Genomic DNA, 11921 nt, shown 5'->3' with positions numbered 1-11921 from the left:
CTTCCACAAAACATTTTAAAATCGAGTCAAGAGAGCGGCTTTGTAGTTTTAAAATTTCTATTCAAGTTTATTGAAACAGAATTACGATTTTCCACTTAATTTAGCTATATTTTTCCTGTTGTTTTTATATATCTTTCGTAATAATGTGCGTCATCTCTTCACCTCGATTTATAGTTCTCGTTTTCGAAATTTCTGATAATTCTGTGCACACTCCTTCAGGCTTTTCACATCATCTCAGATCAATAACGTAACTCATTTTGAAAGTTCGGCAAAACAGGTTTACATCAACTTTCTAATCTAAGGAAGCTGACTTCAGTGATTTATTATGGCACCAAATACCGGTCTATGATTTAAGGAAGGTGATAAGATCGAGGGGTGGTGCAAGCAACAGAAACGACAGGTTATTAAGTTGAATGTTAGGTGGTTTCACATATAGTAGAGCCTTGAGAAAATCACAGTAAATATTGCGCAGGCGACAAGACTCATGGTTCCAATATTCTATAAAGTCAAACTTTATTCAGTAAGAAATAAAAAAAATCGGAATGTTTATTTTACTTTTCTAAGCCAGTAATATCATTTGCCTCATGTTTTCATTTTGCTTATAATTCTGCAGATATACAGAAGTACTCTAATTTAAGATACGTGCGCAAAGACTTACCGAATTTCTTTTCAATATTTTATTCATATGTATAACAGTACGAGTTCAACAGTTTTATAATTACTAGTAATTTATACTTTACGATTCCCTTGACTTAAGTGCAGAAGATATCAAGAAATATAGTAAGAAGAAATCGAAAGAAATAATGCAGCAATGCTGGAAACAGAAACAACAGTACAAGCTTCAGCTTAGACAAAATATTTTGACTAAGTTTTTTCCATGTAACATGTGTCTCTTTGTTTTTAAAACTGTTTGTGTTTATTTACTTTAATAAATAATACTGTATTGTAATAATCAATGTTTATCAATACGTGGGTAAACCAGTTACACATCTTTCACAGGTAAGAAACAATGCTTTCAGTTACTAACATATCTCCATATATATGTAATGTTAAAATGACTATTTAGAGCTGACTCATTTAGAACTCTGTTCTCAAGAACCATTCCTTAGCGCCAGATTAGTTGTTACTACATTTTCTGTAGTAATTTTACGTAAGCAAGTGAATCTTTAAATGAAATAAAACAATATATTAAAATGAAAATAACTTTTACTTAGCGTATACGTACCGTGTATTAAAGGTTATTTTTCTCTGTTTTGTTCCTATAAAATTATGCTCCATTTTTCTCGTCTTATTTTTTAAATTCTAAGAGTGTTTTAAAAGTAATGCCGGATTTAGATGTAGATGGATAAGAAAATATTAGCTATAGTCACATTCCAAGCATATCCATTTTTTAAATAAGAACATAGCTTTTTCTAGCAAAAGTTACCGTCGTAATAAAATTAGAAACTGAAGATTATTTGAATATTTCTTATTTTTGGACTTTCAAAATATGAAATTGGTTTCAACGTTGGATAATTTAATACGAGCCCGTCATCGCCAAGGCACTCGACTCGTAATCCGAGGATCGCGGGTTCGAATCTCCATTACACCAAACATGTTCGCCCTTGGGGGCGTTCTAATGTTACGGTCAATCCCACTATTCGTTGGTAAAAGAGTTGGCGATGGGTGGTGACGACTAGCTGCCTTTCCTCTAGTCTTACATTGTTAAATTAGGGAGGGCTATCGCAAATAGCTCTTGTGTAGCTTTGCGCGAAATTTAAAACAAACCAATACTTTAATACGAATACTTATACTGGATTGTATATTCAAACTAATTGTTTTTGCTAAGTTCTTCATGTGTAATTTACATCAAGTGTTAATACGTAAATTCTTTTTTTCTTGCCTGTAAACAATATTTTTAATATTTTACTATATCAACAATGTTTTTCTGACATAAAAACAAGTTCACCCTAAATTTGATGTTTTCTGGTTTTGTTAGTAATACACTTCAGTAAATTTTACTACTTTTATATGAACAAAAATATTATAAATATTCCCATAATTAAAAAAACAGTAACTTTTATGACGAATCTTTTATTTCAGAAACCAATTTTCTAACTTCTAAATCATTTCTCACAGACAAAACTTAGATGTAACTTCAAAAGTGAGTTCGGACTTTTTAATATTTTTCTTATAAAGATAAGATACTTAAAATGATGATATAAGTAAAACTTTCTAAGTATAGCTACTTTCTATGCACGAAAAAGTTATGTGTATTGGCTTTAGTATTATATGTCTCTGAGAAAGAGTTAGTGTAAATTCAGTCTTTTGTCTTATAACAACTCTTTTTCCCACACGTATAAAGTGGAAGTTTTGTTTTTGCTACAAAAATCTTTATTTGTTCTCAACTGTGATTAATAATTTGTGATCAGCTATTATCGTGCAAAACTTTTTCTGTGATATTTTATAAAAATACACTTGTGATTAGATCGCTTTGAACATAGAGCTGTCGTAATAGATACTTCAGAACTTTTTGTATCGCATCAGTTATGCACACACAATATTACTCAATTAATGTATCTGTCATAAGTTTTGGATTAGATGTAGACTGATTCAGCTATCTTTGAGAGTTTATTTCTCGCACACTCCAAACTACTGCTATATTTGATAGAAAGAGCCAGTGACTCTCTAAAGTCATCCAACATACTAGAGGATATAGAAAACTTATGACACTGAACATACTGCAGAATAAAGGAAGCAAACTATATTAAACATACTACGGGATAAAAAACAATAATAGACAACATGAAACATATTCGACAGTAAAGGAAACTGAGATTATCAAGTATGTTGACGATACAGACAATGAACAAAATTTAATGTGCTGGAAAATAAAGAACAGCACCGATACTAAACATACTAAAGGATAAAATAACCCAGGAATATAACATATATTAAACGATAATGACAACAAACTTACCAGAGCCCAATAATTCTTGGCGAATATGATAAGGCTGTTTAAAAAAGGAATCCCAGGCCATGGGTAATTATATCAGAGAAATCAAAGTATACACAATATGGCCACCTTTAATCCCAACAATTACATGTATTCTTGGAGAGAAGTTGTCCGTATCTAACATGGACATATTCCTTCGATTGACTTATTTGATGGAATACTTGAATCAACTTTGTATCATGAAAAATCTATTCCGTTTATGGGCTTGACAGGTGTCCTCCTACTACAGTAGACATGTTGAATATTGGTATATTGCTTATGTGTCTATCATGACATTTCAAGACTGCAGTCCAAACTGAGCTGAGGTAGAGTTCTATGCTGAATACCACCATTAACCATGGATTCATGTTTCTCATGGTTTTATTGGTATATTGACCAAGATTTGTTATTTATGATGAATAATATTAATTTTACTTATGTTCGAACGTGCCAAGGAAATTTATAAGAACCTGTATGTTCTCGTTATATTTAGAACCTCAATTTACATGTAACATATAGCATTACGAAGATATTCAACAATATTTGAGTGGGTCACCTGTTTCTGGGTGTATTAGTCTTCTGTCTCACTTCCATCCTTTTTACGCACATCTGGAGAACAGCCAATATTTTTATCTGATCCAATCCTTGCTGACACAAGACTAAAAATAATGCATTGAAGTTTTTTTTCTATCGCTTAGTTTATAGAGTCTAACATTGGCAACCAGCATTGTTCATTGTTCAGACGTTCTGTTACTTTAAGTGCCCTTATGGGTGCATGCAACTTCATCTCGTGTGAGTAGTCAGGCATAAACTACAACACTAAGAGAAACAGAACTCTTACTAACAGACCAAGATGATCCAACGAATGGTATGGAAATATTTAAGTCTTTATGTGTATAAAATATGCTCATATATTTCAGTATTATTGGCAAAACACACAGATAGCGGACGGTCAAGTTCACTTTTATGTAAAGTGGGAAAAGCAATACAAAGTTTAACATGTTAACTTAAAATGTCTGCATCTCTAAACCTTTAGTTTCAATATTATTTTAAATTCTTTGTATACTTAGCGAACGTCATAAATTTATATACAGATAACAATAATGTTGTTTAAACATATTTATTAAAGAAATTAATGTTATATGTAATTTATTTGCATCATCAGGATTAAGGTCATTTGGGCGAAACATTGACGTTACATATTTTCTCTCTCAGCTACTTTAGTAAATTCTTTATATTTTTAGATTTTCATTATGCTCTAACTGTTCTTTATGTTCACGAAGAATGGATGGCAATCTGCCTTGAACTTGTACGATTATCACGGTTAAGGAGATAAAAATGTTAAAAAAGGACTTAAAGATGTAAAACCTGAAATTAAAATTTATTGTTGTATTTTTTTCATTTGTTTTTATTCATAAATGGAGATAAAAATATGTTAAAAAAGGACTTAAAGATGTAAAACCTGAAATTAAAATTTATTGTTGTATTTTTTTCATTTGTTTTTGTTCATAAACACTTCGAGTTGTTTATAAGATATTGTTTTTAAAAACTCCCAGTTGTTTATACTATATCGTATTTTTGGAATCTTTCAGTTATTTATGCTATATGTTATTACAAAATATTTGTTTACAGTATATCTTATTTTTAGAAACTTCCAGTTGTTTATGTATATCTTGTTTTTAAACTGCAGGTGGTTTATATTATATTTTGTTTTAGAAAAACTTATAACTGTTCGTAGTATATCTTATTTTTAGAAACTTCCAGTTGTTTATGTATATCTTGTTTTTAAACTGCAGGTGGTTTATATTATATTTTGTTTTAGAAAAACTTATAACTGTTCGTAGTATATCTTATTTTTAGAAACTTCCAGTTGTTTATGTATATCTTGTTTTTAAACTGCAGGTGGTTTATATTATATTTTGTTTTAGAAAAATTTATAACTGTTCGTAGTATATCTTATTTTTAGAAACTTCCAGTTGTTTATGTATATCTTGTTTTAAACTGCAGGTGGTTTATATTATATTTTGTTTTAGAAAAACTTATAACTGTTCGTAGTATATCTTATTTTTAGAAACTTCCAGTTGTTTATGTATATCTTGTTTTTAAACTGCAGGTGGTTTATATTATATTTTGTTTTAGAAAAATTTATAGCTGTTCGTAGTATATCTTATTTTTAGAAACTTCCAGTTGTTTATGTATATCTTGTTTTTAAACTGCAGGTGGTTTATATTATATTTTGTTTTAGAAAAATTTATAACTGTTCGTAGTATATCTTATTTTTAGAAACACTTCAATTTGTTCAGATACCGCAGTATATACGGATAATTATATGTATGGAGAGAGAGAGAGAGGTGAAGAGAAGGAGAATGGTTATTTAATTTATTAAAGTTAACGTGCCTCCAGTGGCACAACGGTGTGCCTGCGGACTTACAACACTAGAAAACAGATTTCGATGCCCGTGGATGGTAGAGTACAGATAGCCCATTGTTTAGCTTTGTGTCGAATGAAAGACAAACAACAAATGAACTAAACTTTATGTATCTGAACAAACATTACAAAATAGATACATTTTGAAGCTTTGCCGAATAACAAAGAAGATCCGACGAGAAAAAAGTGCAAAAGATAGAACATAATTGAGTTCGGGGATTGTTTTTGATGTAACATATGCGTATTAGCAAGGGTTTGAAACTGGATTTGAACTTTTTCCTAAAAACCTAGTTTTGTTAAAAAATTACCTCCAATAATCTTATAGTTAACTCCGTTTGTCGTTTTGTATTTAGAAGGAATGAGCAATTGCATTTACATGTTAAATAAAAGTATGAAGAAATATATGCTTGTTGATGGCTGAATTATCAGACCGCATTAATAACACCTATACATGTTAAGCCATTTACGAAGGAAAAGAGAAAAATATTATTATTTGGAACAAGAGCACGTCGTCAAAATTAAGAAACAAGGGGCTACTAAACTTTTAGCCCCCCGCTAGTACAGCGGTAAGTCTACGAATTTACACCCTAAAATCACGGGATCCATCCCCTAGGTGGGTACAGCAGATAGCCTGAGGTGGCTTTGCTATAAGAAAAGCACACAAACACACACTAAACTGTTAAACCAAAAGTATATAATATACCTCTGTAACTGGGAAGAGAGGGGGACAGTGCTATAAATCTAGGGAAATGTGAGTAATTAAAACTAATTGCTATGATAACTAAATGTTGTTAAATTATTTAAATAGAAAGCTAAATTCAACATTGACCATATGACTTGAACGTGATGATCGGTTTAAAAGTCATTATTTATTGTCTATTGTTACTGGATCATGAAAATATAAACTAATTAATAGTCACTATTTATATTCACTGATACTGGATCATGAATGGTTAAATTGGTTTATCTGTTGTTGCTGGATCATGAAAGGTAAAAAGGATTAATCGTCACTATCCATATCTATTGCTACTGGACTATACATTCCATAGGACTCAGCACATGAAACAATACAAAAACTCAACATACTAAGAAACCAAATAAACACAGCCATAAAATTGTACTCACCAGATAAATTAATGACGAATTAGACAAAATAAAACAATACTTCATCAACATCAATAAGTTTCCTCCACAAACCGAAGAAAACATTATACGCACACACCTAGACAAAAAACAAAATCAACTAACAAAAGTAAATATATCCTACGATTTAGAAAATCACAAAACCATATACTGCTGTATACCATATATTCCCGACATCAGCAGACAAATAACCAACATTTGGCAGAAACTAGTAACAAAATATGACATTCCAGTTAATACCAAATTTATTCAAAAACCAGGCACAAAACTGAGGTCTATACTATGTAAAAACTACACTGAAAAACACCACACCAACATTATTTATAAAATACAATGTGATAACTGCCACGACTTCTATACTGGAGAAACAAGTAGAAAAATGGAAACCAGATTCAAAGAACACAAAAAGTCATCTTCACACGTTTCCGAACACTGCAAATCAAATAAAAACAACATAACCATAGAAAACACTCAAATACTAAATAAAGAAACAAACATAAACAAACGCAAAATTAGAGAAGTCTTACTTATACAACAGCTCAAGCCCAAAATAAACCAACACAAAGGAACACCTTTATACCTATATTAATAAATATAATCAAACATCTAAGCACGCCCTCTACAGTCATACACTCAGTTACACAACTCCTTTCAAACATGTGGTCAGCTATCAGTCAGTTGCCTCTTTCTTTCTTTGTGAACCTGACGATGACCGAAGAAGGTCGAAACGTTGTTCGCTCCTGTGCATAGTTTTCTCTATCCATAACAGCCGTTTCTACATATATATGGATCATAAAAGGTTAAACTGATTAATAGTTTCTGATCATACCTGTTGTTACTGGATCATGAATGATTAAACTTATTTACGGTGAACGTTCCCAGTGTTACTGGACTATAGAAAGTTGTGCTTTTATAGCTACATCAATACCTTTTTCTCAATTCTTCAATGACTGAATTTATTGATTATTTTATTCCAGCCATCAGGATAAACAAAGTTTTGTGAAAAGGTATTTAATATTCTTCTCACAACACGTTGTTATAATCGTCTTGAAAATAATAAAATTTAGCACAATTAAAATTTGCATGTTAGTTATTATTCAGTTTCAAAATGATCATTGGTTTTAGGTGTGTAAAAATTAATTTTTGATTTTAAGAAATGTTATACAGCTGTCAAGCCCAAAACTATACGTGATAAGCGTTTAACCAATCTGTCTGTTTCCCTACCTATCAGGTCCGGCATGGCCAGATGGTTAAGGCACTCGACTCGTAATCCGAGGGTCGCAGGTTCGATTGGTTGGTTGGCTGGTTTATTTAGTGTTTTATGGCGCAGGTTCGAATCCTCGTCATACCAAATATGCTCGCACTATCAGCCGTGGGGACGTTATAATGTGACGGTCAATCCTACTCTTCGTTGGTAAAAGAGTAGCCCAAAAGTTGGCGGCTGGTGGTTATTACTAGCTGCCTTCCCTCTAGTCTTACACTGCTAAATTAGAAAGGGCTAGCGCAAATAGCCCTTGTGTAGCTTTGCGCGAATTTCAAAACAAACCAAACCCTAAATATCTATTAATCCTCTCTCACAAGTGTTTGATTGAGTTTGTTATAAATACTAGATACGCCGTTATTGTGCTGATATATTGCCCAGTGTAACATCTCATTATTCTTCGCAAGATATCGTCAATGTATATGTAATTTGAATAACTTTTCGCTAAACTTCGAATTTTTTTGATAACAAGATAGTTGTTTATCATATAATTTATTCGTACATAAAAGATTCCACTCGTAAAAATTTGATTGAGAAGTTTACACTCTGTTGGAAATTAACATGCCAAGTTTCCAAAAACCCAGCAATGTATCAAAATTATACAAAGTCATTGGGTTTCATTCACAAGTTAAAAAACCTGATTCGGAAGGAGTATTTTAAGTTTTCTTAAAGTTTTAGAACAAGGTAGATTTGCCCAAAAAAGCTTATAAATTGTGTTGATAATAATTTAGTTTGTAACCAGTTCGTGTATTTACGTGCTGGCATATGAAATGAAACACAACAAATTATGGATGTTAACCGTTTGTGGTGATGGATAATTTTTGTATTTTAACTGTTAAATTGAGCTCTGACGGAGTTCATTTAGGCATCATATTCTCAAGTCCTTGATTTGATATGTATAAATGCAACACCAGAGGCCGTTAGTGAGTAAACAGTAAACGCTAGTTTCACGTCCTCTGCAATAGCATTTTCCACAGAACTGATATTCCTGTTTTGCTAATTTGCTATAGTTTCAGTTTCTATTGTTTTTGTACAATACAGTATGTGAAAACTGCCTACTGGTATGCTTAAATGATAAAGTTGTTTAGTGGAACTGCCTCGGTCTTCTTTTCTTTGTTTGCGCAGTTAATGATCAATTATAATATTTTGTTTGTTTGTTTTGAACTTCGCACAAACCTACTCGAGGGCTATATGTGCTAGCCCTTCCTAATTTAGCAGTGTAAGACTAGAGGGACAGCAGCTAGTCATCACCACCCACCGCCAACTCTTGGGCTACTCTTTTACCAACGAATAGTGGGATTGACTGTACATTACATTATAATGCCGGTCCGCTGAAAAATAAAAAAATAATAAATTAAATTAATTTTAACCCTTTCACTCCCAACCACAATTTTGAAACTTTTTCCAAACTCTTGTTGTATATTAAAGAAAAAAATATGAGTAAACCAGTTAATATAAATATATTCTAATAATATTATCATTTTCAATTACATTATAATTTAAATATTATTTCAAATTGGATTTTCTCAGTATTTCAACTAGTATAATATAAGAGGAAGGAAAAGTGAAAGTTTATACTTAAAGCTACGAAACTATAGAATTGACAAGTTTACGGCTGCCTTCATACCTTACAGTCCCTCAGGAAGTAATGTGTTCTCACTTAGTGTATATTTGAGAATTTAGGATTACGTTTTACTGTGTTGATAACCTTGAGATTCTTGTGAAATACCTTAAACGTAAATCACGTGTTAGCTGGACATGTCCCTGCTGAGTCCAAGCAGATATTCCCCTGTCTACAGGTAAGAACAACTAAGATATTTTGTTTCATATAAAAGTACCATTTGTTCCTTCAAGTTAACCGGTTGTTCTTCGACACCAAAGTTTTAAGAATTTTATACCAAATGTGTTAAATTTGCTTATTCTATTCATGGAAATTGACGGGCATGCGAGACCTGAGTCTTACGTCTAGTAGCGCCAAGTGGCAGCAGACAAGTTGCTGGTGTCCAGTGCTAGAAGTGTCAGTTTGTACTAAGAAGACAGAGAATTGTTTGTGACTTACTTTGTACTAGCTAAAAACTTGTTAAGTTGTTTATTTTAAAGAAAATCTCTCTTCAGTATGGATAGATGGCTGAAGGAACACGCATCACACAAGAAAACCTTAAGTGATGCACAAATGCAGCCTAGTTTTATTGAAACTGAAGTTAGGAAAAATAATAAGCCTAATTATAAACGTTTAAGTGATATGTAGCTTGGTAGCAAAGAAAAGAAAACAAAGACCTATTGGACTCGACACTATTGAGATGAATATTTGAATTATGGTTTTATAAGTGGTGGTGGCAATAATGACTTGCCATTATGCGTTCTTTGTTATTCAACATTATAAAATGAGAGCATGAAACCATCGAAACTGAAACGCCACTTTGATACCAGACATCCAAAATACTCGAGTAAGCCAATATATATATATATATATTTTTATAAATAAGAAATATTAAATAGTTATATCCAGGAAAATAATTTTACACACTTTTCCCATGATATCTTCCAATAATTGGTTTGTGTTGAATTTCGCGCAAAGCTACAGGAAGGCTATCTGCGTTAGTCATCCCTAATTTAGCAGTATAGTACTAGAGGGAAAGCAGCTAGTTATTACCACTCACTGCCAAATGTTGGGCTACTCTTTACCAACAAATAGGGGAATTAACCCTCACATTATAACTCCTCACGACTGAAAGGGCGAACATGTTTGGTGTGACGGGGATTCGAATCTGCGACCTGAGATTACGAGTGGAGTGCCTTAACCACCTGACCAAGCTGGGCAGCTTTCAATGAAGACTCGATTATAGACTCATATGTAATTTCAAAAGTAATAGACGAGACAAGTTATCCACATAATATTGATGAAACGTTAATACTTTCTACAGTGAACATCTGTGTTTATAAAAAAAACAAGAAAACCACTTAAATTTACTGTTTCTCTCTAATAATAGAGTGAAGTTAGAATTGTGGACATGGTGAAAAATATTGAAGAAACTTTTATACGCTTGGTTCATTGTAGTCAGTTTTTTATTACAAGTGGGTAAAAGCACAGACATAGCAGATGCTGTCAGTTTAATGTGTTTTGTAAGATATTATTGTAAGGACACAATTCATGAATATTTATTCATCTGTAAATCACTTCCAACAAGAACAACGACTGACTAGATTTTTAATTAAATCAATAATTTTATAATTCAGAGTGGAATTCAATGGAAAAAAATGTGTTGGATTGAATACCGATGGCGCTCACTCAATGGCAGGTTTCCTTACAGGAGTTCCCCAGAGGATTAGAGCAGTGACACCAGTTTGTAAATGGATGCATTGTAGCATTCACAGAAAGGTGTTAGCTGTAAAGGAAGTGAATACACTTACTTTTGAATTCATCTATGCAAGAATGTGTTAAATTCATAAACTATACAAAATCTAGTTCTTTGAATTCCTGAATCTTTACTGCTTTGTGCAGAGAATTAAGAAATAAACACAAGAATTTCCTATTACATTGTGAAGTTTGGTGGTTATCAAAAGGAAATGCCTTAAAAGACTCATCGAAATGAAGAATGAAGTCATCTTGTTTTTGGAGCAACATCCCTATCAGCAAAGGATGCAATACATGAATTTAGAAACAGGTTTCATAATTTGCTTTCGTTAATTAAGGTGACCTATTTATGTGACATTTTTGGCTTCTTAAATGTGTTAAATCTAAACTTACAAGGTGCTAACATAAATATTTTTAAAGTTTGGGAAAAGACAGAAGCAGCTTTAAAAAATTAACATGTGGGTACATCGACTCAAGAAGAGAAATTATACGTTTTTTTCTACTTTAACAGAATAACACAACCAAGGTGAAAAGGTAAAATTCTAGCTGATATTTCTTCATCAATCAAAGAGTATCTTTTCGGGTTAAAATCATGCTTTAAGGAGTATTTTCCTCCAATTGACAGCAGTGAAATGTAGATGCATTCTACTGTTCACACGGAAAATGAGGAAGGATTACAACTTAGTGAATTACATATTGATTTTATTATCGAACTGTCCTGTGGCAGCGCACTGAAAGACTGTTTTAGTTAAGTCTTGTTA

The 11921-nt window shown here is 32.1% G+C and overlaps 1 protein-coding gene across 1 annotated transcript in view; it reads left to right on the top strand.

Moving 5' to 3' along the window:
• Positions 1 to 3663: 3663 nt before the first annotated feature.
• The window catches only part of LOC143222761 (potassium channel, subfamily K, member 16-like), a 44304-nt gene continuing 36046 nt past the window's right edge, over positions 3664 to 11921 (top strand). Inside the window, exon 1 of the mRNA XM_076449712.1 lies at positions 3664 to 3842. Within this exon, the coding sequence (XP_076305827.1) occupies positions 3828 to 3842 (15 nt within the window). The 5' untranslated portion in view covers positions 3664 to 3827. The remainder of the gene's footprint in view (positions 3843 to 11921) is intronic.

Source organism: Tachypleus tridentatus, chromosome 8 (genome assembly GCF_004210375.1).
Source record: "Tachypleus tridentatus isolate NWPU-2018 chromosome 8, ASM421037v1, whole genome shotgun sequence".
In the NCBI taxonomy this organism is placed as follows: domain Eukaryota; kingdom Metazoa; phylum Arthropoda; class Merostomata; order Xiphosura; family Limulidae; genus Tachypleus; species Tachypleus tridentatus.
Note: the sequence above shows the minus strand (reverse complement) of the source record. Positions and strands in the feature narration are given on the sequence as shown.